The sequence below is a fragment of the Alosa sapidissima genome, chromosome 2 (genome assembly GCF_018492685.1).
Source record: "Alosa sapidissima isolate fAloSap1 chromosome 2, fAloSap1.pri, whole genome shotgun sequence".
NCBI lineage: Eukaryota > Metazoa > Chordata > Actinopteri > Clupeiformes > Clupeidae > Alosa > Alosa sapidissima.
Window position 1 is genome coordinate 24,353,520 of NC_055958.1, and position 26,953 is coordinate 24,380,472.

Sequence of the window (26,953 nt, forward strand, 5' to 3'; positions counted from 1 at the left end):
GTGCTGCTCATTATGTGTGTGTTGATAATTGAAAAAGTCCACAGACTGAGGGACACGCAGCTCATTTCATTACCTTCATTACTGGCCAGCGCTGTGCAGGTGATTGAGTTGTGATTACGTCTGTGTTGAGTAATTGTCTTTTTATTAACAGTCTGTAGATAGAATGAGTCCTTGCAGACAAAGGGAAATTGTAGACCCAAACGTTGCTCTCTGGAGCGCTTGCCAAGTAAAATGCATACTTCGCTCAGTTCACATCTGAAAACTTTAAAGGGAGTAATTGCGTGTTACACATCAGTATATGGTAGGTGAAGTGCATCTTGCTCAATGACTGAAGAAACTGACTATCATAGATATTTTTAATATATATTAAGTATAAAATACATTTTGCAATTCACTCAGTTGATCAACACCTTTGTCATCATATGTGCTAGCTCCTTGGTAATTAAGTCCAGCTTACTAGTACTGACAGAGAAATGGTATTTTATCGGCTATGTAGTTGGTCACAAATATACTGGAAGTAATGGTTTCCAAATCAATAGCTACTTTGCATCCACTCATAAGATAATGATTTTCACATGTCACTTCATCATAGTTCATTTATGAAATGATTATTACATCACAATTACTGTTATTTACTTCCTATTGACCATCTTGGTATTGCCACAACTGCAGTCATAGTGAATACCAATAAATTGGTATTCCGGATGGACACCTTTCCATTAAGCATCACAAGACACATTCTCAACAAAATAATTTGTTCATGCTTTGTTCTTACAAAGGCTGATAAGATGACCATGTTTGAGAACTTAACTGTATATACTACATCAGTCTGCTACTACCTTGAGACAGCAGAAAACATTCCTCAAGAATGACTGTAGTATATGTAATTCAGAAAATGTAGATGGTTGATTTGGAGCCAAATTTCTTATTTTGCAGATAGGCTACAGGTGATTCTATGATATGTCATCTTCGTCTTGAGATTACATAAAATATTTCATAATTAGGGATGTACAGTGTTGTATGCGGACGGTTGGATGACCACACTGTACACTTGTGGCTGCATTTGTTGGTACCCTTTAGATTATTTAAGGAATACTTCATTGTATCGCTGTATGCTGTATAGCTGTATGCCTTTGGTATGTAACAGTAACAAGTTTAAAAAGCCATCATTGTTGTTTAATACATTGATATTCTAAAATGGCTCAGTGAGATTTGTTGGTACATAAATGATTGAATTATAATTATGCGTAAAGCAGTTTCACCTTAATTGGTAGTACAGATGTATTTGATCTTGTTTTCAGGCATTCAGCCTATTCAAATGTCTATCATTGTGTGCACCTAAATGAACATAGAACAAAAAAATCAACAGACAACAACATTAGACAGGACTCCACCATTGAAAGAAAAAAAATAGCCAGACTGGAATTAATGGCTAAAATGCAATCATTTCTGTGTTGTGCAATACACATTATGTGAAGGGTCCCATCATTTTTGCCACTGCCATTTTCATTAGTTTTATTTAAATATTTTTTAAATATTCTGTTATAATTAAAGTCTAATTTGCATTACACATGGAATGAACAATGAGGTTTTTTTTTCTTTTTTGTGGAAGAATACCAACAATTTCAGCGACAACTGTATGTCCACATTGTAGTGTACAATTGTAAAAATCACTCCACAATCCTCTTGTTTATGTCAGATTACCATAGTTAAAATGTAATTTTGTCTTTCAGTAAGTGCAAAGAAACTGTGTAAGAATGACAAACAACTAATAATATTTGATAAAAGAACAGTTTGATACAAGAATAAATGATAAAAAATTCATAGTGGACTCAAACCTGGACCTTAGCTACAATGTAATAGGTGCAGTACTGGTTACAATGGGTTTTATTGCTAATTAAGCATGCCAATGAATTATAAAGTGCCATGGTTATCAATACAACATGCTATATATTTATACTGGAAACACTTTTGCTCAGATAGGTGACCTACCAACTCATGAGGTAATTTAAAACACTTTTTTTTCTCTTTCTTGGAGATGGGTTCATCCGCCTAATCTGACGAGGACCCAGTGAGTTGTAAAAGAAAGGTAAAGATCTGGACAATGTCAACATAGAGCGACAGCGCTCCAAAGATATACTCCTCTGGGCTGATGGCATATGATCGGTTTCCTATGAGCAACTGGGTGTCGTACGCCAAGAACTGAAGGAGGAACCAGAGCATAAAAACGTGTTAACATGTGGAGAGGAGGTATCTAATACACATATCCCAGTAAGGAGACCATTTGAAAACTCACCAGTGTGTAGACAATGGCTCCAATCGCTGCATAGAGCATGTGAAGCCAGGGCACCTACACAGGAAAGGGCAATTAACCCTTAAAGTAACATGATGTAGAATTTCCCCTTTTGTCTATTTGCAACATACTGGATACCCATTTAGCACCAAGGGGTTGCCCAATTCGTCTAAAACCGATGAAAAGAGTCATGCTTCGACCTGTAACAACATTACATAGTGCAGTACGTAGTGCAGGCGTTCTGGGCACGCGACAAAGATGTTTTAATGTAAGCGTGGCATCAGAATGAGTTTGAAGCTGTTATTTTAAGGAAAAAGACCTACATCTTGGACATAGCTATATATTATGGGTAATATAAGCCCTACAGCATGTTTGCTGTAAGCTCTATCTTTTGAAGGTGTATAGCTGACTTACATATTGGAATGAGAGCACGATAGCTGTGATGATTCCTGTGACCAGTACAACCATGGCAAGCACAAAGAAGAGGCTAGTGCAAGAGGTGAAATCTACCTGTGGACAATCATATCACTAATGTAAAATTATACTCAGAAACAGGATTAAATCATGCAGGATTAAATCAATACTCAATAACCACCAAACTAAATGCAAAGTAAAATAAACAGGGTTATGGGTCTTGCCAGAATATTGAACTACAACAATGTATTCATTTTTTTCCCCATCATAGGTTGAAATCACAAACACAAAGTTCAGTTACATCATCAGACTGTTTGACAACTGCTGGTGATTATTTCACAAAATGCCATGCATGTTTAAACACACAGTGCCTCATTGTGTTCCCAGACAAAGTGGCCATCTGATACTGATGACAAAGGCACATTCACACTGGATCGAGTGGTGGTGGCTCGTAAGCCTTGAAACAGCACGATTCGCATTCTCAACTGTACCTTGGTCTGAAAACAGAAGATGGTGACAATGACGCACACGACAGCAGTTATTATGAGAGCCAGAAACACTGCCTTGGTGTCATAGTAACTGTAAAAAAAGAAAGAGGTAAATAGATGTCATAATACATTTGTTTTTTAGAGAGAGAGAGAGAGACAACATTACATGCATTCAGTGCATCAAATACTGAAAGAACAGTGGCAAACCTTGATATTGTTCCTGTCATGTAAGACATGGCAAGTGTCTACAAAAGAGAGGGCATATTGTTGACAATAAATAATATGCAGTTAAAATGCGTAATATGCAGTTAAATGAACAGTATCCGTAATATGCAGTTAAATGAACAGTATTTCTACTAAAAACACAGACTTCTAAAGACTAATAGGTTGAGTTGCAACACTAATAAGTTTAGGTGAGATATGGAAAGTGCTGTATAGGAAAATAGCTTTGCTGTATCCCAATGAAATTTTAAAAAGAACAGCTAATAAATAAAGATAAAAACAAAGCTTACAAAAACAGCGAGGAGGACCAAATTCAATGGGAAGCGTCTCCTGTCGAAAAACACATGAGGGCCAAAGTTGGTGTTTTCATTTATAGATACTAATTTGAGCGTAGACATTACATATTTTTCTCACCTAGGCCCCTCACAGCATACCAGAACCAGGTAGGTCACAAGGTAAAGAACACTAACAGCAGAGAAACGTAGAGTCAGGAAAACAGAAGCCCTTATTCAGCGTATCTCATGTTAATCATGTCCCTCTCTGTTTGATATTCAAAAGCAATTTAACAGTTTACCCACCATTGATTAGGTGTGCTCAATTTAGAATTACTCAGAGCTAGGGTTGCTATTAGACAGGGTGAACTCAACACTTACATTGACGCCCAATACACGCCTGGATTTTGGACCACAAACAGACGAACAGGATGACTGGAAGATAATTACAGGCAATCTCAGTATTATGTCTGCAGGCCAATAATGTTCTAAACAACACACATTCACAGGATGCCTTTGATACCTACACAAAAACAAATACTGCCACAATAGAGACGGTGACAATCAGCTGAGCTGCTAAAATCAAGTAGACCTAAAAGAATGAGACATGCACAAGTTACTCTGGGACAAAACACTCTTTCTGTCATTATAACAGCATCACAGTATTAAGGCTTTATGCATAAACAAGCAGATAAGACATTCTTTTATCTCACTTTCCGTATGAATGCATGACGAACTGATCGACTTTCCCAAACGCCAGCCGAGGCAAAGACGTCAGTCTCTCCTGTGGCAAACATAAGGCAGAAAAGTTGAGAAAAGCACATCTCATGTGTAGGTATATCAACCTAAATAGTATCAGATTATGCAGGAGGTTACATTAAACAATGCCATGTATCGAATGCCTGGCATAACAAAATAATGCACACTAGGCCTACTTGAGGTACCATGAAAACAAAGTTTTAGAATCAGCGGTCTAGCATTAAATTACAATGTTTTCATGCCAAAAGTGCATAGGCCTACAAACAATTGAGCCATTTAATTGGGGGATTTGCTGTTCTAAAGTCAAAGATTTTCTTTTCCACAATCTTCACAACATCCACAGGTTAACAATGTTATGCTCAAAGTAATAATGAACAAAGTAGTAAATTTTGAATAGTTCAAACTCACCCATGTTTGGACTGTTGTTGGGAATTGGCGAAGACAAAAATGTGGGAATAATGGATGGAAAGCCGGATGCTGGAAAGCCAGGCCCCTGTCTCATCCCAGTGTGTGGCTGGGTGCCTGGCTGGCTGGGATAGGGCATTGCTGGCTGAGGTGGAACTCCGTAGGCAGGGTACCCATATCCGGGAGGCTGAGGGTACATGCCATGTTGATGGCTGTACTGGTGATTCCTGGATTCTTCATAGCTGGGTGGTAAGTCGGATTTCCACATTATGTTGTGTGCACTATTATAGAAAGAAAGACTGTTACTCCAGGCTGTTCCCGAGGCTTTTTGAGGTCATGTTTTCCATCTAATTTCACAAACGCACTTCTTTATACAGAAACTCACACTAGTATTTCTTGTAGTGATGTCACTCTTTGCTAACCTTACAGCCACCACTATCAAAGTGACACGGGGAGGAATCCAATTTCTCCAAGGCAATAAGACGATGCACAAGAAATGGCATTAAATAGCCTACAGATTATTTTAATTAGATAGAAAAGCTCACTAACAAAAACGTTTATAACTAGCCTATAGCATAAAAGTTGCAAGAAGACGTACCTACACTGCGTAGTGCGTACATTTGCCAAGACAAACACATTTTGCATTCCACGCGTCTTACAAATAGCTAAGCCTTCACAAACCTTTTGAGTAGGCTAATCGTTAACAAGGGAACGACAGGAATAACCATCGATTTGTGGAATACACTTATAACTTACCAACTTATCGCCTAACAGTTTCTGAACAAATTGCAGAACCCAAACTCCTTTCCCCTCAAGTGGTGGCTCTCCAGTGCGAATGACCCCACTGACAGATGATATGCCTGGTGCTCGGCATTTCCTGGATACAGGGGCCAATATGCGCCAATTACGTTGAGCGCCTATGGCAACCGCATCCTTTATGACCTATTGATAGATTTATCTGAGCTTCCTTTAAACAGCCTACGACCAGCCAAAACCATGCTACCATCACACAACCATCACACTTGCTTGGTCTCGTTAACAAGAATTCAGATGTAACTTAGTCCTAATTTGTTGTCTTGAAAAACAAATTAGGACCGACCTAGAAGTTTCCTCCCTAGGCTACCTGTGACTTCTGTCTCACGTTACAGTTCGGATTTCTGTAGGCTATTATGCGCACACGCGCAGGGTTACAATCTACCAGTAGGTGGAGCAAGAGCACTCTTAAAGGCTTAGCAGAGACGCTCTTCTAAATGAGTTGGATCTTCCATAGGCCTACTGTAGTAGGCCTAGAAGACTTCTGTAAGCTGGAATCCTACTAAACATAGAGTGCAAGTAAAATCAGTATCTGTTAAAGGTCTGTTGATGGCCAAGCAAACATGTATTGGCTATAATATGGGGATACAATCCTAAATAAATGAAAATAAATCTTCACAGTGATACAAATAAAGCAATGTTCTAGATGCATCATGCAACCGACTCACTCATTTTGCATGGAGTTGTCCTGTGAAAGAAACATTCACTGGGTGCAACAACAGCGGGGTCAAAAGCTGTGTGTGTGGAGAAAAATCTATCCTCATCTCTATTCTAGCCAGGCATGGACTCCGAGACTCTGTATTCTCAGCCCCTGTGGATTAGGAGCTTATCAGTAGCCCACAGGAGCAGCTTTGTTAGAAGCTCTCTCGCTCTTACCCCTCTGAACGCTCCTATCATGTCCTGGTCTCCTTTTGCTGTGCAATAGTCTGTGAATCAGAGACTAGCATTTTTCCTCCTCTTAGAAATAATAAATTCTCATAATGTGCCTCATACAAAAATAACCACACTATGGTTATTCTTTTGTGTGGCTTTGAAGTTAATGGAAACATGGACTTTATAAGGATTCAATCAGATCACAGCAGAGGCGAGGCAATATATTATTGGTAGGTCTTTCAATGCTTTGGCATTCTTTAATGAAGACAGGCTTTGAGTCATCCGGTTCTGTCACACAAAGAGGTTCTTTCAATTTTGTTTTGAATTTTGCAATTTTGTGGACAAGACCTTCTTGTTATGGAGGCCCATTTCCACCAGAAAAGAAAAAACACTCAAAATATAATCATTTCAGAAAGCTTGTCATTATTTTGATATACATAATGAATTTAAAAGGGTTTCTCATTATTTTAAGTTTATCTTACTGAGTCATTATTGTGAGAAACAAAATATCTGAAATGAGCTTCCATAGTTCTCAGGGTTTATATTACCGTAAATGTTGGGCCAAGTGATTTCACTTAAATGTAGGCCTACACTTTGCAAGATTTTCACCTTTACAAAGCCAATTTGATGGTAAACGAACTTGTAATAGGCGAATCATACAGCATAGAAGTAGCAAGTCCCTACCGAGAAAACTAGCCATGCAACTTCAAGAACAGCGGCCTGACAAATCACGAGTTGAACGAGTTGCATGCTGGACTTTTGCACAATGCAAACATGCACATATATATAACATATATCCAATGCAGTTTGTTTATTTATTTATGCTTCCCCCCCCCCCCTGCAGTTGTGGAGTATTTGTATTTTACACACATATCATAACTACCATCATGGCTTACACCCTTTCCTCTGGACATGTGGGTTTGTTTACAAGATAATGTCCAAAGAGCCATGTCAACTGTAATATTACACAATTTCATACAGAAGGCTATTGCACAATTGCCGTAAAGAAATTTGTGATTCTCAGGATCAAGGAAGAGTGAAGTTGCAGGGTTGGTTCTAAGACAGGTAGGTTACAGCTGCAAATGCTCACCATTCTCCATATTACAAGTTAATTCACCTAGCCTGGGGGAACTCAGATGAACCTGTTAGCGAATCTGAGTTCGTTCTGCAGGTCAGTCTGTAAGGAGTTGTTTGGGTAGGCTCATTGTTTGGGTAGGCTTGTATATATGGATCTGTTTATCCACTGATTGTTTTTTCTTTTTCTTTCTTTTCTGTTGATAGCAATGCCATGTACTCCTTTGGGAATATGTATAGGTTTGTGTAATACCTGTATGTAAGTGTTCTCTTAATTGAGTGACTAGTGGCGCTCTTAGACCCAATCATACCAGTTGACATCACATGGTAGGTCAGCTGATTGTAAGGCCTACATATATCCCTTCATCAAATTTGTCCACCATTTGCCTGAAGAAGACCCAGCAGGGTCGAAACGTTGCCTGTTGTGCATTAAATATATGGGAGTCAAAAGCAGTGTTGCGGACATTATATTTTTTCAATTGAGTATAGTTTTCTTTTGTCCTGCACCTGCCAGAAGGTGGGATGTGCACACAATAACTATTTGCTGAACAGTCTGTAAGGAGGCCATTTTTGACACCCATGTCCAACGTTTCAAAAACCCAGGCACCAATCACAATCGCTTATCCGGCATATGGCAGGTATGATGACAGATAGAGCATTCAACAATGGCTGTTCTGATGGCGACAGGGTTAAACAGATATGAGTAAACCACTGCATTTAAAACTAATAGGGTTTTCTGAGAATGCTAGAACATCATGGGAGCCAAGGCATATATTTTTTTTAAATAATAAAACGTGCAGACTTTACAAAACCATCTCAGGGAATGTTATAAAAATGTAAAAGTGTATGCATGGCTCATTTATACGAAGCCCCAAAAGGGACATGGCACAAAGTATTTTTTTTATTGAGGTGGGAATTTATTTTCTTGAGCTCCTTGAATTCCCTTTCAATAGTTTTGAATTCCCTCGCAATAAGATTGTGCAGGGAATGCAAAAAATATTGCGAGGGAATGCAAAAGTATTGTGAAGGAATGGAATAGGAGCTCTAAAAACAATTCCCACCATGGCCTTTCGGGGCTCCGTACATTTAAGGTATTTTCTTTACATCAAATTCATCATATTGGCAGACCTTAATCTACATTTTACCACATATAGGCTACCCAATTATACAGTTTTTCCCAATTATAGAGTTTTTGGAACCACACAGAGACATGCGATATATTTTATAGAACAGAAGAGGGAATTAATACTAAGGTTGTTGGTGCCTCTCTTGTCTTTATAGACATAATTAGACTATCATTATTTGGGGCGAAAATGAAAAAACTTTGTATTATTAAGACGATTAATAGGCGGGTCTATCTTCATTGTGGTAGGCCTAGGTTATGTCTTCGTTAGCCCAACAGTTGAAAGTTATAGGCTAGGTCCTACTGTTCTCTTGACATCAACAGAAATAATATTGAGCATGCAGCCTCTAATGATGAATGCTATTATCCTCATCCTCCACCTGCGCTCGTCAGTGAAGTTACTTTGTAAACACCTGCAGATCTCCCATAATGCCCAGCTGTATTTTGAAGGGTTGTATGGTTGTTTGGCTGACGGGTCTGGTTTGGGTTTAACGTTGTGTGCGGATGCAATGCTCTGGCAGCCTGTCGTCATTCTGAAAACTGTTTAACGTTAGTAAAGTGTTGTCATTTAGTTAGACTGCGATATAACGTTAACTCAGAGGGAACATCAGTGGGTGATGTTAGTAACGCTGTTGTTAACCGACAGTAACGCATTAAAACAGGCTAAGACATCCGTAAATATTTCCATAGCTAGCCTCCACCTTGCTAACATCAATACAGTTAGGATAGCTAACGTTAGCTTGGCTAATCAACATGTTGAAGACTGTCATACTCATTGGAGGTCCGCAGAAAGGTGAGGCAAACCGCTCTGCTGTTGAAGGTGTATATGTGCATTTTGGTATTATGGTTACTAAAATGTGGTTACCAACTATTTATGAAATGTGTGATAGGCCAACACCAACAGACGTTAACCAAAGTTTGTTTGGCCATGGCTAATGAACCACACTACTATGCTAAATTGCTAACTAACGTCAGTAAGACCCCGAATAGCTGGAAGATTAAGTCGCTTTGCAAGTAAATATCATGCATTTGTTTGATATATCACGTTGTCTTCAATATGGTATGTTCCTGCAGCCTCTGTTTTGGGATAATAACGTTACAGTCATTTAGCATTTACCTAGCTATTGCAACATATTGTTAGTTACCACTCAGTACTCCGTGTAAAAGTTAATAAACTTGTACTGTATACACTTCAAACAGGAACTCGGTTTCGGCCGCTGTCGTTTGAAGTCCCGAAACCATTGTTTCCAGTGGCAGGCGTGCCAATGTTGCAGCATCACATAGAGGCGTGTGCAAAGGTATGCGAAGGCCTCAAGCTTCAACTAACGTTATAACGTTATTGTTAGTGGACACATAGATAATGCTCCGAATGCAATTCATTTTACATATGCATGGGATATTAGGTACATAATAGGCATTTTGATTGAATAATGACAATACCAGGGTTTTTATTTTTTTAGATACCAAACATGAAAGAGATCCTGCTTATTGGATTTTACCAGCCAAACGAGGAGCTCAATCGATTCCTGATGTGTGCTCAACAGGACTTTAAAGTTTCTATCAGGTAAAGTCATGGATTTACTCGTACAATTCAACAATAAATCATCTTATTTGGATGTAATCCTTATCATATATTATGACACAAGTTCATCTGTTTAATTTGTTTCTTGATGTTTGAGTCAATGAAATAAATGTCAAAATTCTGTCTTCTAGATATTTGCAGGAGTATGCAGCTCTGGGCACAGGTGGAGGCATCTATCACTTCAGAGATCAGATCCTGTCTGGAGCTCCAGAGGCTTTCTTTGTCATGAATGCTGATGTGTGTTCAGAGTTTCCACTTCCTGAGATGCTGGCATTTCAGAAAGAGCATGGAGATACATACAGCTTTGTCATTCTTGGGACTACTGTAAGGATAAACAAACGCCAAATACCTTAACTATACCATAACCATAAGGAAAGAGACAGAGTTTTACACATTAAGATGTTGGGTTGTGGTGAGGAAACCATCTCTCATTAGGATTTTAATTGGTATTATGGTAGACAGTGAATTTTTAGTATAGGTATGAGGATACATCTACACAACTGTTGTTCAGCTGTTAAATGTGATACTTTTTTCTGAAATATTGTGTATGCATTTTTCTGAATTCAGGCTGTTAACAACCTTGTGTTGTGTTTACAGGCCAACAGAAAACAGTCCATGAACTATGGATGCATTGTGGAAAACCAGCAAACAAACGAGGTACATCAATTTCAAGTGTTTGTGTTCAACAGGTTACTGATAGTTTTGGTTTTGTTATGACTATTCACTCCTAACAACTCTATTAAGGAATAGGTTTTTGTACCTAAAATAATTGGCTGTTATTTCAGCAATAGCGGCCCTATCTGACGAGTCTGTGTAATGCAGTTGCAACACAGTTGTAATTCAAAAACCTCCAATCCAGAACAATTGAGGGCAACAATGGTGTATCTTTCTGGATAACTAACTTTGCCCTTTAGCGCCAGGAATGGACATTTTGTGCCCATGTGAATAAGTATGCCCAAAAGGACCATTGTAGTTTAAGGCCTATGTAATACATTGCAGCAGTGAACCCAGACATACGGAACCCTGGAGGGATCATTGCAAGATATTTTTTTTGGTACATATCTAGAAAACATGCTCATTTTACTAAATCATGTGCACGTTTTACTAAATAGTGCGCTCATTTGACTAAATTGTGTTCTGAATTTAGTAAATCGTGCACATGGTTTAGTAAATTATGCGCGTATTTAAATAAATGTTGTGCTCGTTTTACTAAATTGTGCTCTTATTTTAATTGTTGTAAATTGAGCAAACAATTAAAAAAAAAACGTGCACACAATTTAGTAAAATGTGTGCATGATTTACTAAATTGAGAGCACAATATTGTAAAACGAGACCACAATTTAGTAAAATGAGTTCACAAATTACTTAGATGAGCACACATTCCCTCAATACACAAAAATATCCTGCAATGATACCTCCTGGGCTCCGTACAGACAAACATGTAAGCAGATTTAAATTTGCTCTGCAGGTACATCTAGAAAGGAGCCCAATGGCATCTGTTTCTGAACTTGCAGTTTTTCTACTTCCACAGGCGTAACCAGTAGTGAAATTAAACATAAAATTGCGCATTAAAGTCCTACCAAATCATTTCAGATGTTCAGCAAACATATGTTTCTTGTAAAGTAACGTTTTAAATAGAGTTGTGTACTCAATTCCAAATAAAATACACATCCCTGAGTTTTTGGTGATTCAGAAACGGATGCCAATTGGCAACTTTCCAGACCAACTTGCAGAGAAAATTCAAATTTGCTAACAGGTTCGTCTGGGTTCACCTAGGCTAATGCTATAGGAATTTTTAAGCAGTTTGAAAACTTAATAAAAACCTGTGGAATGTGATCAAGAGGAAGATGGATGCTCACTAGTCAGCAAACAACACCAAGCTGCTTGTTTTTTTTGTTCCAGGAGTGGTATAAACGTTTTATACAGTCGTTTTATAAAGTCGTCCAATGTCAAAGACAGTTGGAGACTGAAAGCATGCTTAAATGCATAAAAACTGTGATTAAACTTTGTGATATAACTGTGATATCTAAACTTCTAAGTTGAAACATCAGCTAGTGAAACATTGAAACGCTGCATCTTTTTCTCATTTTGACCAATTGTCATTTTCTGCAAATAAATGTTCTATGGCTATTTTTTAATTGGAATTGACAATTGAGTTAGTCAGTTTACAGAATACAACTTCAACACATACCTAGTACAACCAGAGAAATTGACCATGTTTTCCATATCAGTGAACTGTGAAACATTTCACATTATATGTTCCATTTTGTTTAAAAACATATGAGGTAATTGTGACCCTTTTTTAGGTTTTGCATTATGTGGAGAAGCCCAGCACGTTTGTCAGTGATATCATAAACTGTGGGATATATCTGTTCACACCAGACATATTCCAGCACATCGGAACCGTCTTCCAGAAGAACCAGCAGGACATGCTTTTGTGAGTGGGAAGGATCCCTGTGTGGGATGCCTCCGCCGTGCTATCCTTGTTTTTCTTTTTCATTCAGTCATTTCCATCCTATCAGTCTCTTCATTTGTCTTACCCCCCTCCCCCTCCCTTACCTTACATCATTCTTTTTGCTGTTCGCTACCATCAGATATGCCGATGAGGGGTAAGTTGGAGTGAGAAGCCCTGATGCTGTGGTGGTTGTAGTATCAGATGTGTTCTGTTCTGCTGTCTGCTTGTAGTTTGAGTTTGGTGCAACATCCACTTGTGTGGTGCATAGCGTACTAGATGAGGTGTTGGAATGTGACACGGTTTGGCGATTGTGGTTTGATGTTTGCCTTGAACTTACCATGTATGTAGCTAAGCTAAGTAGGTGTCAGGGTAATATGCTTGTTGTAGTGTGTTTACCAAAAATTATTGCTCCTTAGTTTGTTTTTTGTTTTTTCATGTATAGATATATGGTCGATTTGTTATTAAAATATAAAACTAGGTGTAGATATCACCATTCTCATTTGATTTAGGGAAAACAACCTAACTGCATTCTCAGTTTAACCTGCAACTAGCTTGGATTAACTGTTGGGCAAGCCTGATCTTGCTTTCAGCATCTCTGTGTTTGCCTGTTGTCAGTGTTAAACATTGAGAAATGAAAGCAGTGTGATTGTGATTTAGACTTGCTCTGATCCAGTGAGTTCTGTCCATCAGGGACGAGCAGTCGAACGGCTGGCATCGGGCCGAGGTGATCCGTCTGGAGCAGGACATCTTCACGGCGCTGGCAGGCCAGGGCAAACTCTACGTTTACAAGACCCACCGCTTCTGGAGTCAGATCAAATCAGCTGGGTGGGTCCTGCCTCTCCACTCGCACCTACTTCTCTTTTGTAGGTCTCCGTTGATTGTGTCGTTGTTGATTGACCGCACAGATCAATAAGCCTTTTTTTTTTAATGTATTTTCAAAGGTCTGCAATATATGCCAGTCGACTGTATCTTAACCAGTACCATCAAACACATCCAGAGAGGCTGGCCACAAATAAAGATGGAGGGCCAAAGATAAGTGGTAAGTGTTTTTTAAGCAACAATGAAACTGCTAAGTCTTTTTAAACAACAATGTAAACTGTTTACCATGTTGTAGGTTGCTTTGGCTAAAAATACATCAGCCAAATGTAATGTAATGTAATTTAATGTAGTGTAATGTAACAATGTGGAATGTTGTCCTTTCAAGAGTGTTTTATCAGAATGTGCTGACAATACTCGCTTTTCTTGCAGGAAATGTTTACATTCATCCAACAGCTAATATTGATCCGACAGCAGTGGTAAGTTTAGTTGATGAATTTGGTGAGAGGGGATGGCACTTGGAACATGGGAGGTGATATGATTACGTAACAAAAACTTCTCTTATGTGTTGTCAGCTTGGACCTAACGTATCCATAGGGACCGATGTAACCATAGGAGCAGGAGTGCGTGTGAGAGAATCCATCATCCTCCATGGGGCCACATTACAGGCAGGTCTACTTTGGAACTTTTAAAAGCCTGTTAAGATCAACAAAAATAAACTGTGTTGTGTGACAGACAGTGTCAAATTCAACCGGAATTTAAGGCAATGCCTAGGCCTTTTGCTGTTATGCCAACCATTTGCAGTATGTAGCAATTTTCAGTTAAAAGTTCGTTTGGTAAACACTGAATGGATTGGGCAAGTTCTGGTTCAGTAGGCAACTTTAACAAATGCCCATTGTCATGCTAAATTGTGTCATTGTTTAAATTGGGTAGATAGTGTTTGCTGTGTATCTGACTGTGGTCTTTGCTCCTCACCAGGATCACAGTTGTGTACTGAACAGCATTGTAGGATGGGATAGTACTATAGGAAAGTGGTCAAGAGTGGAGGGCACACCCAGCGACCCAAACCCAAATGACCCTTATGCTAAAATAGACAGTGAAACTCTCTTCAGGGATGGAAAACTCACTCCATCAATAACCATTCTGGGTGAGTTTATTTTGTGTGTTTGTCAAAAGATGCTTTATCATCTGCCACACTTATGCACAGTTCATTGATTTACTTATGTGCATTATTATGTTATTATGCATTATTTTGAAACAATAATACATAAATAGGCCACACACATACATTGGAAAAGTAGCGAGCAGAAAGCAAGGTTTTTATTTTTTAAATTATTTTCTTTATAGCTTCTACCTTAATGAGAGATACTTCCTTAATGAACTTATTTATTTTGCCGCGGGCCCCCAGTCATTTTTACTGGAGGCCTGATCTTTATTCTCCAGCCACACCTGAACTTGTCTTATAGATTGGCCAGACAGATCACATGTGTTATTACACACTCTTATTCCACTGCAGCGAAGCGGCGGTCATATAGGTTTAGTCAGATTATTATTATTTTTTTTCGCATGTCCAAATTTCCGTCAAGGATTCCCGGGACACTGAAAGACCTTGGTAGACGAAACTTGGTAGGCATGTAACCCCATATGGATAGCATGGAACCATCGTTTTTTCGTTTTGATCTGTAGCCCCCCCGCTGTACTGGACCCCCCGAAAGGAGGGTAGGGCAGACACAGTTTTCTGTGAATATCTTGAGAACCGTAGGGCCTAGGATGACCAATTTTTTTCGTATGTTTGCCTCCAGGGGTCATATTAACCCATTCCATGTGCACACATGTGCATAAACAGATACACACGCGCACACATACATACACACGCACACACATACTCACACAGTAGACATATGTACGCATGCATGCACATGCACAAACACACATACGCAGGCAAACACACAAGCACGCACACACACACACACACACACACACACACACACACACACACACACACACACACACACACACACACAAACATAAACATGTACACGCACACATGCACACAATTCAAGAATTTCTCAGAATTATGAACAGGCAAGATGGGGGTGGGGTTGTATAAAATGAATTTTACATGTGACATCTATGAACTAATCATGTTTTGGTACTTGTTGTCTAGCAGATACCAGTGAGAATTGAGTGTGGATAATGCAATTTAGTGAGACAGTTAGAATCATATAGGCCTTTCAGCGTGATTTATTTTTGTGGAAAAAATGTGCTGGACTGGGTGGTGGTCATATTTTGTACCGCTCCGCGGTACATCTAGTTTATAATGTTATTTGCACACCTATGAAGTAGATCCAATTTGCTGGCCTGATCACAGTATATTAATTCGCCGTACTGTCACGTTGCAGCCAAGCTGTAAAATGCAGACATTCAGAAAATAGCAACATTGTAGCATATGACAGAGGTGGATTTTAGCTAGTTGGATGACATGTAAGTAAAATAGCGATGTTTCAAAGCTAAGGTTCATCAGAATCTTGAGATATGCCTTCTTGACAACGGGAGAGATAGAACTAACGACTGGCCTTTGGCCATAGCAACCATCCATTTAGAACTAGTAACGGCAGTTTGTCCTGCAAGTTGAGAAATTAGTTGATATGTGGCGGAATAAAGTAGTTCTACAAACAAGACACTTTTAGAGATTAAAACATTTACATTATAACAGGACATGAACACAACGCAAGTGGCAACAGTGGAGTAAGCGGGATAATGGACTTCACGTCATTCTTACTGGAGGCCTGATCTTCATTCTCCAGCCACACCTGAACTTGTCTTATAGATTTGGCCAGACAGATCGCATGTGTTATTATTAGGGCGGGTTGAGCTGTACACAAGTTAGTTAAGTCTGATGGAGCGAGGAAATAGGGTCCTTTATGTGCACGTTAGAGCTCCTGTTCTGAACAGTTCTCATATCTATCATAAAATAGATCCACACAGTCACACACACAGAGACACACTTCTCAAGGGACAATAATTGTCTGTAATTTAGTTTTAAAAGACATGGCATTGCTTCAGCCAAACATATGCTATTGTTGTTTTGACAGAAATGCATACAATTATATTTTGGATCATTGTTGCATTGTAGCTATTTCATTGTTTCTTAATTCTTAATTGTTTCTCAATTATTTCATTCATCCCATTTATTTATTATTCTATTGCAAAAGGGATTATCAGTATTATATTATATTAATATTGTATTATAGTAAAACATGCCTTGATGGTAAATTAAGGCAAAAAACAGTAGATGCATATTTAAAATTAATATTCTTTTTATCTCTACAGGTTGCAATGTGAATATCCCATCTGAAGTTATCATACTGAACTCTATCGTCCTTCCTCATAAAGATCTGAATAGGAGTTTCAAAAATCAAATCATTCTTTAGTGAACTTTCTTTTTTCCAGTTTAATGGAATATGTGATTACTATTGGCTTATTATTTTGCTTAAGTTACAGGGATTATTACATCAGAATGTGATGTCTGAAGCAGAATGTGATATAATGCAGTTTCTGGTAGACATTGCACTCAAAGTTTACCTCATGGAAGTTGTGAAGGCACTGGGAAGGTGCAACAATGGTTTGTGTAGATGGAGAGAATCGGGCTACTCAAGAAATGGATGTGACTGTTCAGTATTGGCATGTGAAATTGGAACCTTTTTACACTACCGTTTAGTTATTAACACACTTCGGGTAGCCCTGGCAAAAAAAAAAAAAAGTTGGTCGAGATAAACCACTGATGGGGGTGACACAGCATAATGTTGGGGAATTGTCATTCAGTCAGCCTCTTAACAAGTTCGTATCACTCTGGCAGTGTTCAATGGTGTCTGTGATGAATCTGTTGAACTTAATCAGATTTCATTGTGTATTAGGTCATTTATATGTTGAAAGCTGTTGAATTTTTTTTTTTGACCTGCAGTGTAAAATAAACTAAGCTACCTGAGTGCCAAGAGACTTAAAGTTAATTGCATTTCCCCCTGCATTCTTATGTTAAATTGTAATTATGTGTGCATATTCACACACACACACTTTTTCTTTTGGATATTGGACTTATTGGAATCACAATTTGTTGTAATGTCATTGCAGGCCTTGATTGGTGGTTTTGCCACAATAATCACACACATTAATCAGAAAAGCAATCAACTTATTGTATTACCCTTTTGTACTGAGCATGTTGATTTAGATTATAGTTAAATCCATCAGCACTGACACATTCGAAGAGAGGATGGATTTTTTCCCTCAAGAAAAATTATAAAACAAGCTCACTGATAAACATTAATTGTTTAATCATTCCTCCATTAGTAAAAAAATATTGAACTTCATTGCAAAAAGTATAAACTTTATTTCAATCTGACATCAAAATATTCAGCATGTTGTACACACATCTTTGCTAGTAAATACTCAGGCTGACCAAGATGTTCACCTGCAAGACATGCTTCCAAATTGTATAATATTATTTTACTTATTTAGATGTTCATACACAACATTTAAATTACAATAAAGCCATTTATTTTATTCAAGCTAATCAATAAAGTGCTTGTCATGTTGATGCAAGATATTGAGTTCTGCATCATTTAGGGGAGGTAAAGAAACGGTTCTTTTTTGGATCAGGCCTATGCTTGCCTCTGAAAAAGAGTTAGAAGGGCAGTCGGGAAGGCATTCATGGCTGTAAATGAATGATGCTATACAACAGCAGTTACTAAACATTTCTAAAGACCTGGAGATAGAAAAAAAAAAAAAAACTTACGAGCTGCCAAAAGCATTGCCAAAGGTTCTAATTCTTCCTTTTAGAGCACTGGTGCTAGGAACCTTGGAATAAGCCGCAGTCTCAGGAGAAATGACCGGTGTAAACATGTTATCTGGATGGGGACAACAGAGTAAAAGGAAAGTAGTCCCGGTGCAACATGTCATGTCAAAGAACTTGATCTGGGATATGGCTAGGAACATGCATTTACAAAAAGGTCTAACCAACACATTAGCAGGATACACTGTCAAAATACACTTACCCCTATCAGTACTTTTTCCTTCAAAGTTTCTTTTTGCATCAATTGAAGTTGATGTGACACTCCTTTCATTTCTGATGAGGTCTTTCCAATATTCAGCACTAAAAGACAGCAGTCTTGCCATGACCTAGGAAGGGAAATGAGGATGAGAAGTTCCATTTTCAACTCCACAGGACATGCACGGCATATAATCTATTGGTGAGGAAATTACCGGTATGTTAATTCAAATGTCATGAGCTCCTCACTGAGGGCAAAATGCATAGCAATGACACATCTGTAACTTTCATGATAACCATTTGAGTCAAGTCATCTCCACCATACATCACCAAATAAAAACATCTAAAATGAGATAAAACAACATTACAGACTTTGGGCTGTGTGGTGGTGTCCCTCATGATGGTCATTGGTGACGGTTCAGACATGCTGTGGCCAACGATAGTCGGCCCAAACACTCTGGCCAGGTTGTTAAGATCCATCTGGCACAATGGGCTCTGCATGACTCTGTATAGAAATTCATAAACAGTAACTACTGAATTTGGAATGGCACATTTCTACATGTGTGGTAGAAAAAAAATGTAGAAAGTGTAATGCATCACTTTTTTTTCTGTCAGCAACAACATAAAGGACCCTTGAGGGCATTTTTCAGTAAGCGGTGTTACCTCTGCAAATGTAGCATGAGGAAAGCCAGCGTTTCCCTGTTGACAGCAGGAAGCTCTCCTATGGCCTGAAACATCATTGCTGCACTGTTGTCATCCTCTGCAATCTCTGTGACAAATAATCCATTGCTTTCAGGCCATGTAGGACAATGAAAGAAATATACCCTTTACACAAAAGGGTGTGAGCAGAATTAAAATGTATACCATTCCCGTCATGGCTGAGGACTATGGGTGGATTTGAAACAAATGACAACAAAAACAAATCACCGCTGCCACACCAGCTTTAGAAATTAAAGAGTATGAACCAGACATAATTCTCATTTGTATGCTTCTTCCATTAGTGGCCTTGCAAATTAGATGGTGTGGCCCTCCCTCAAACATCCATTTTAATTTCTCATTTAAAAAGGGAGGCGCTATACCCTGGTGACCCTGCATTTCATTGTTGCTGCAAAACTGACATGCTTAGTATGATTTAAACACCGTAGACATCTGATGCTTCCTAAATGTACCACTTAACCTTCCTTCAAGTACACAGACAAGGCAGATATGAATATGCAGAAAGCAAATCACTGAGAGAAGATGATTTGTTGATTATTCAAGTCTGCTCTTCAAATTAAACCATAACCTTGACATATGCACTAATGACAAACCCTGTCAATCCTCCATTTAAAAACATGAGTCATATGCATGTTTATAAGCCAGATTTGATTCCCAAGTCTCAGCATTGGTAAGAATGTGACTCAAGACACCACGACTGCTGTAAAGGTTACCCCCAGAGTCAAACATAGTTTTATTATGGATTGAGAGAGCATACCTACCACTGGCCTCCATGAATTTTTGGTGCAGCTGGAACGTGATCAGAGGCTCTTTGAGTTTCCTCAGGAAGTCCTTGAGGAGACCGCAGATTACATGGATATCGTCTACTTTGCGGAGAAGCAGTGGGCCCTTGCCAGTCAAGTACCTCTCCCTCAGTTCCTTGACCATGCGCTCTCCTCCCGGCACACGGTAAATCCCTCTCTGCACCACACACACGCACACGCACACACACACACACACACACACACACACCTCAATTGCTAGAATATGTTCAGTTATGTTTCTCTGTGATATAATCAATACTTTCCCCATATAGAGTAGAGACAAACATTACCTCCTTAAGTCCTCGTTTCTCAATTTCATTTACACATTGCATAATGAGCAGGGGGATTCTTGGGTGGGTAGAAGGAGCAAAGCTTTCCAAAGTGTCCTGAAAATGCAAGAGAAAAACAAAATTAGGGACAAAATGTTCACCAGTATGAACTCATGTGTAAATAACAGGGGGTAAATTACCTCAGTAGGTTGAGGGTTGCCATGGGCAATTGGAGAGCAAGACTCATTACACAGGTGTTTACATTCGGGGTGGGAAATGATCCGACAGTCACGACACTTCATCGCCATCTTGCCAAATCGGATTCGTTTCCCACAAGGCAAACATGTCTCAGGTCTGATAACCTGAGATCAAAATGTCAATGCTACAGTATTGGCAAAAGTATAGTACATTTCAAAACTTATCGAAGTGAGCATCATCTTACAGTTTTGGACAGAAAAACATGGCGGAGGGTTTTGTCCTCAGTAGGAGTCAGGGCCTCTGGCAGTTGGGGTTCTACAGACGTCATCTCCATTTCCATAACAGACGGGGTCTCCATTTTGGATTCATCTTGACACCACACAGAGGTTTGATCTGAAAGCATTATATACATATATTTGTACAATGCATTTTCCCTGAGCAAAATACTATACACATGTATACATATGACCACCTTACCAGAGACAGATGGGAACCCCTCATAGATGTGATTACGACGGGGCCTGTCTGGAGGTTCTTGAGTTATGTCAATGACCAACTGAATCGAACTTCTATTCTCTGGAGTGCTGACCGACGCCTTCACTACTGTGGTCTCAACTTCCTGAATAGACTGAAAAGACAGGAAGGGGGAAAAAAATGAGAGTTTGTGTCTTCCCCCCCTCCTCTCTCAGGTCACAACACTGTGCAGTCACATTGCCCTACTCACAGTCTGCATTCACTTTTTCATGAGGACAGATGGACTTTTTCAAAGTGCTGAATTGCCTTGTTCCATTTCAGCGGTCCTTGTCACCCAAGTGGGAGCGGGGAATGTCACACACACACACACACACACACACACACACACACAGCTTGGGTATGGTCCACTGGTGTTTTCACCTGAACAGAGAGGTGGGCATGGGGAGGATGGTGCCAAGCGCCGAGTCTGGGGACTGATGAATGAGCTCTCTTATGGGACATGACACCCCACTACTCCCAACAATAGAAGCACAGTTTTCAAGAAAGAAATGGATGGAAATGGCAGGGGGTTTTATGGAGCACGATAAAGTGTTAATGTTTTGTTAACAGGCAGCAAATGCCCCACGGGATTGTATCAAAAGTACAGTCAGAGGAACCCCCCCCCCCCCCCCCCCAAATCATGAGACCATGAACCAACTTTTATTTTACTACGCCTGAAAAGACGAGCAAAAACAACAAAAATACATAGCATAACTGCACATTCTGGTTCACGGTGAACATTAAATTGCCACCATGGTCTTGAAACTTAGGTCTTCTAGGGGCATTTGAATTGCCTTTCATTAAAAACAAATTAACACACTATATTCCCTGCCATTTTCTGCCCAGTTTCTTCTAGTAGGTTTACTATGGCCCATCTCAGAAACAAGAAGACTTCTATAGCTGAAGACTTTCATGGGTGGGAAGAAACAAGGCAGTTGTGAGTTTGTGCCTACTTACTTTTTCTGTCACTCTCATTCCGAGGTAATCTCCTGACCGGCCATTTATTCTACTTCGCCTCTGAGCGTGGGCACTGGGTCCCATGGAGGATCGCTGAAAACAGCCAGAATTCATGCCATCACAGCTGTGTCTTCACAATAACCATACAACGTTGTCATAAGATTGATAGCTGTGCAGGGCATTGTGACTCTTACCCTTTTCTCTCGTACTCTTGATTTAAGAGGTTTTAACACTGCTGTATCCAAGTCCTGTAGGGATGGGACAAATGTTCTTAATTATATGGATGCTTGGGCAATGGGGTAATGATGGGCTGATTTTGTAGATTATGTTAGAATATCGGGTCAGAATATCTAAAATGAAAGAATAAATAAATAGTATATATATCAAGGTTTTTGAATCTATAAGAAAAAAAAAAAAAAAAAAAAAAAAAAAAATAAAAAAAAAAAAAAAAAAAAAAAAAACACATACCAGATCATCATCAGTTCTATCATAACTAATGTCAGAATGTGACAGGAATGAGGACTCATCAATGATAGACAACCTGTAAAGAGAATTGGCTGATTTAATACACAACTCACAACCTTTACGTCACTGACCAAATACGCAACACAGAATTATATAAAAAAAAATATACCGTCTGCCTTTCTGCTGTGGAACAATAAGTCCTTTATGATTGAAGTTGGCCAGCATAGATCTCTGTTCATCATTGAGACATGCACTTGACTTACTGTCATTCACCAGTATGTCACATATCAATTTAATCTGGCGCTCCTGTGCAACAAATGACACAGAACACAGGCATCAGATTTCCATCCATTTAAAATAGACCACACACATTTAAGATAGTTGATTCAATGTAAAGCCAAGGGAAACCACTAGATTACCAGATACTGATAGTTAGCCTCTGCCTTGTGCCGTTTCTTGATCTCTACATCAACCTGGTTACGAGCATGTTTCAACTGAACCTCTAATGCTGCCCGGACTATGTCAGACTTCAACAGCAGCTCCCTGCACTTCTTGAGTTCCACTTCCGCATGGAGCCACCTCATTCTGGTGACCTCAAAGTTCCTTGCCATCTGAAGAAACACTGATTCAAAGATGTGAGATTGACAGCAGCCGCTCACCCAAACCAAAGGCTACTTTGAAAAACATTTTACATGACAAAGAGTAAAAGAACGGGGGTACTCCTCTAGAAAAAATAAAAATCCTTAATGAAACGCTGGCTGAAAGTTTTTTCCTCTCTGTATTTGGAGGCTGATGATGAGAACCTCTTCTGATGATGAGCACCCCAAACCTTTACAGAGACTGAAACCTCAACCAAATTGTAAGCATTCCCTTTTTTATCTGACTGTCCATAACCTGTATTCCCTGTTCTTGTATCAGTTGGGCTTTGGCACCTGAGTGGATTGGGCAGCAAGAGATGTCTAAAGATTGACATCAGTAGCCTACTAGGCCTATGTCCCTTGTCCAGCCAAGATTTAATAATAAGATATGATGAAATCATGTCATGTCTGAAGTAGTTTTACTGCCTAGGTTAGGCCTAAATGGAAAAAAAAAAAAAAAAAAAAAAAGCCCAATATATTTTCTCTGATTCAGCAGTGTTACTCATTTCTTTAACAACACAGTTTCAACAAAAACAAAACAAACAAAAACAGGGGAGAACTCTTCAGAAGGAAGCTGCAGGGTCGAGTGCGACAGAATTTAAAACCCTTTGTAAGTGACTTGGCAAATGCAACAAATAAAGGCTTCACTAAATCCCTTCCTCGATGGGTCGTAGCTGATTGGGACAGACAACTAATGGAAAAACCTAGACCGAAAACTGCAACCCTAGACTAACAATGGACTACGTGGCGCAGTGAATCTGCGCACAGAATAACTGTATTTAGGCCAAATATTTAATACGTTGTCAAACGTTATAATGGATTAAATTGGACTGTTTTTGTTTATGTTTGTCAAAACCAAGAAAAACACCGCGGCGTCAGGAGTCAAGTAGCCCAAGCACAACATTCGTAGCCTATGATGCCACTTACCAAGTTCGGAGCTAGAGGCATCCTCTTCCATTGACATTCTTTGAAGACACATGGAAAGAATGTCTTTTACAAAGCTTTCCCCCATGGAGCTGAGAAAAACGACAGCAGGCCAGGTTATCCAGAACTGTGTTTAAATGTCTAGCTTTGTGCAAGTCTAAATATTTGAATAACAATGTCCTACCAACAAATCGAACTTGAATTCCAACCACTGATCGACGGAGTCATTTCCAATTTATGGCACTAGGCCTGGGCAAGACCAGATATAAATGGGAGGTTCGTGCAAACGTAGGCCTACTGTGTTCTGTGGCCGCCAATTGATCAATCATACCAACCAAAAGCCACGAAACACACACTTTAGCATTTCACTATAACCCGAGATAAGCTACGGAGATTTGTAGATGGTGATCAGTCGCAAATGCAATTCAGGTGTAACCTATGCAATAGCCTACGCAAACGCATGGATAACAACTCGGAAAACTTAGGCTACCGTTCTCTTCAAACAGGTCTAATATTAGTCTACCTTGACAAAAGTAGTGTAACTTTTTGTGATGGGTGGTTTCTTAATTTTAAAGCTGTTAACTATTTTAGCCTACGGTAGGCTACTCTTCTACTCACCTGTCGGTCGGCAAGGCTGGTGCCACTTCTTTTGTGAAACTGTGGCGTAGTCGAGGGAGAAGAACGTAGCCTAAATGGCCCACACACCCATAATAGGCCTACCGCTGTCCACGTGAAGACCAAGAGGACATGCAAAATAATTTATTTTATGCAATGATTGCTTACAAATGACAATTGTATTTACAAAAAACGTAGGCTAAACGGTCGCCAAGTTAGACGATATCTAGGGCTATTTTTATGAACTCTCATGATTCTCATCGAAGAGTAGAATTTGGAACAAGCAAGCCTAAGCTAGATGCATGCATGTTCTAAAGACGGAGGAGCTGACTCTATCAGGCCTACCTACTCCACATCATCTCCCAGTGAATAGCATAAGGTTATAAAGAACAGCTTCTGTATATTGTTTAACAGTTTTTCCCATTTGTAAAACAGTCATCAGCACATTGTAAACTAATATTAAAGGAACCGTATGTAAGAAATGTATTTCAATTAATCATAAAATGGCCCTGATATGTCACTATACATTAAGAAATCATGTTCATTTCAAATACTTATATCACTGACAATAGTAGACCGGCCAGGATATTGTCATTTAAAAAGTGAAGTTGCAGCCCTCAACTGATGTTGATGTTGTGTTTTGTCATGTCATGTTGTGTTTTGGCCTGATGCGCCACTCTCCACCTATCTACTAATAACAAAGTTAGTCTTTCGGCATGTGGGTTGGCAACCTCGAGTCAGGGGGGAGGGGGAGGGGATACACCGCTCTACAGTAATTTGAAAGTGATTGCACTACCAGTTTTGGCCACAATCTTACATATGGTTCCTTTAACCGTCCGTGCTACAGCACACGATGAAAACAATCCCATGCAATTTCCTTGTTCGTCTTGTCGTAGGCCTACACTCCTACCCTATATTTTATTGATACAATTTAATTTAAAATGATGAATTCAGAGGCAGATGCTTAGATCAGCAATAGACCTACAAAAATATCCCCACAGTGCTATGAATCAGAGAAGACACTTTTTGCACAATACTGCATGTTTCTGTGCACCCAGGAACCCTGCAGGCCTATTCCCTTTTTTGTCACTCAGTATTGACCAGTGTGAGGTAGCCTCTTGTCCAGTCTGGTTAGTGATGAGAGCTGTGGATCTTAGCCTTCTCCCTATATGGAAATCCCACCTCTGGTTTGACTTCTCTTCCTGCCATATTTTTTGGGATTTGTACTGTGACTATTTTGGATTAGACCATGTGCAGTTTGGGACTTGAAGGCGTAATGGTTTGGCGAATTCTTGTCAGCATAATCCCATCTGTAGATCTGTCACCATGTCGTAATTCCGTATTCAGTATTTCTGTCAAATGAAAGATAAGGAAGCGGTACCACTCCTTTAACCTGATGTTGGTGAAGCAATCGGTAAATCCAACAAGCTGACAGGTCCCATGTGCTGATTGTATGTAATGAAACCTTGATTGGCTTTATTTTGGTGTCTGTCCTATCTGTCGCCATGGGATGCAAGGTGAGAACTTTTTTGGCATCATGGCCCTACCTGCCTGGCAAGCAAAGCGTGCAGTACCCAGTCACGATGTCTTGCTGGGACCCAGTGGGGCATCAAGCATCAGTGAAGCTGAGCTAAACCAGTTAAATCATTTCTGCTCTTTGATTTTGAGTTGACCTGTCTCAGCATCACTTGCCCCTGCATATGGAAGTTCAGGTGGATGGGTTATCTTATATTTCCAGTAAAAACTTCAAAATTGTGTGGAACGTAATCTGATCTGTTACCATATTTTCATATGATTGGTATTGCTTGATTCTATTCTTCCCTTAAATGGTACTACTTGTTCATCCATGCTCATCACATAGGCTGTTGTGGGTGAGCATGTGATATAGATGAGGCCAAATCTTGTAGTGAGCCATATCTTCCGTGGGCTGATGGCTGAAATGGAGAAATGTTTGGCCTCCTGTCATGCTAGAGGCATCACATCAGCAACATGTGCAATATGTATTTGTGTGTGGCTGAAAGTTTGAATAGCAGCATATGGAGCACAGTGACAAAAAAATGTTCTTGAGCAGTGAGCGCTTGGCAGGAATTCACTGGATGCTGTACTGATTTGACTCATTGACTGAAAGCTCAAGGAGGCCATTGGGGATGATAATATTAGACAGATATTCACTGGCTTATCATAGAAGGATGTGTAACCATTCAGAGTGTACTGGAGAGGC

The 26,953-nt window shown here is 39.5% G+C and overlaps 3 protein-coding genes across 14 annotated transcripts; 1 reads left to right on the forward strand and 2 right to left on the reverse strand.

Moving 5' to 3' along the window:
- Positions 1–129: 129 nt before the first annotated feature.
- LOC121689440 (protein lifeguard 3) lies at positions 130–5,760 on the reverse strand. 6 transcript variants are annotated; one of them, XR_006024775.1, is made up of 14 exons: positions 5,610–5,760; positions 4,857–5,134; positions 4,403–4,473; positions 4,217–4,281; positions 4,071–4,124; positions 3,832–3,882; positions 3,708–3,747; positions 3,403–3,440; positions 3,199–3,286; positions 2,708–2,803; positions 2,297–2,350; positions 1,993–2,202; positions 1,263–1,338; positions 130–262 (listed from the first exon to the last, which is right to left on the reverse strand). XR_006024775.1 is itself a non-coding variant. In XM_042069294.1 (12 exons), the coding sequence occupies exons 2-12, from the start codon at positions 5,119–5,121 to the stop codon at positions 2,172–2,174; spliced, it is 849 nt and encodes a 282-aa protein (XP_041925228.1). In that variant the 5' UTR covers positions 5,122–5,134; positions 5,610–5,760; the 3' UTR covers positions 1,351–2,171. The 6 variants fall into 6 exon arrangements, 4 of the variants coding, with proteins under 4 accessions (XP_041925228.1, XP_041925212.1, XP_041925235.1 ...); XR_006024776.1 differs by lacking the exon at positions 1,263–1,338; XM_042069294.1 differs by lacking the exons at positions 130–262; positions 1,263–1,338 and having other exon boundaries at positions 1,351–2,202; positions 2,708–2,799.
- Positions 5,761–9,162: 3,402 nt separating this feature from the next.
- On the forward strand, positions 9,163–17,599 carry gmppaa (GDP-mannose pyrophosphorylase Aa). 2 transcript variants are annotated; one of them, XM_042069254.1, is made up of 13 exons: positions 9,163–9,529; positions 9,937–10,034; positions 10,197–10,300; positions 10,450–10,642; positions 10,916–10,975; positions 12,625–12,755; positions 12,913–12,927; positions 13,464–13,598; positions 13,715–13,812; positions 14,022–14,068; positions 14,165–14,257; positions 14,568–14,736; positions 16,923–17,599. In XM_042069254.1, the coding sequence occupies exons 1-13, from the start codon at positions 9,490–9,492 to the stop codon at positions 17,021–17,023; spliced, it is 1,284 nt and encodes a 427-aa protein (XP_041925188.1). In that variant the 5' UTR covers positions 9,163–9,489; the 3' UTR covers positions 17,024–17,599. The 2 variants fall into 2 exon arrangements, with proteins under 2 accessions (XP_041925188.1, XP_041925197.1); XM_042069263.1 differs by lacking the exon at positions 12,913–12,927 and having other exon boundaries at positions 9,168–9,529.
- Positions 17,600–17,956: 357 nt separating this feature from the next.
- Positions 17,957–24,982, reverse strand: si:ch1073-416j23.1 (rac GTPase-activating protein 1). Of its 6 annotated transcripts, none has more exons than XM_042069211.1 (17): positions 24,736–24,982; positions 24,121–24,209; positions 22,975–23,166; positions 22,725–22,861; positions 22,559–22,631; positions 22,285–22,338; positions 22,091–22,183; positions 21,098–21,248; positions 20,865–21,013; positions 20,623–20,784; positions 20,444–20,539; positions 20,112–20,310; positions 19,297–19,402; positions 19,006–19,138; positions 18,641–18,764; positions 18,382–18,493; positions 17,957–18,259 (listed from the first exon to the last, which is right to left on the reverse strand). In XM_042069211.1, exons 2-17 carry the CDS (start codon positions 24,139–24,141, stop codon positions 18,205–18,207), a joined length of 1,857 nt encoding a protein of 618 aa, XP_041925145.1. In that variant the 5' UTR covers positions 24,142–24,209; positions 24,736–24,982; the 3' UTR covers positions 17,957–18,204. The 6 variants fall into 6 exon arrangements, with proteins under 6 accessions (XP_041925145.1, XP_041925127.1, XP_041925136.1 ...); XM_042069193.1 differs by having other exon boundaries at positions 22,975–23,177; positions 24,736–24,980; XM_042069202.1 differs by lacking the exon at positions 24,736–24,982 and adding an exon at positions 24,302–24,618.
- Between the last annotated feature and the right edge of the window lie 1,971 nt (positions 24,983–26,953).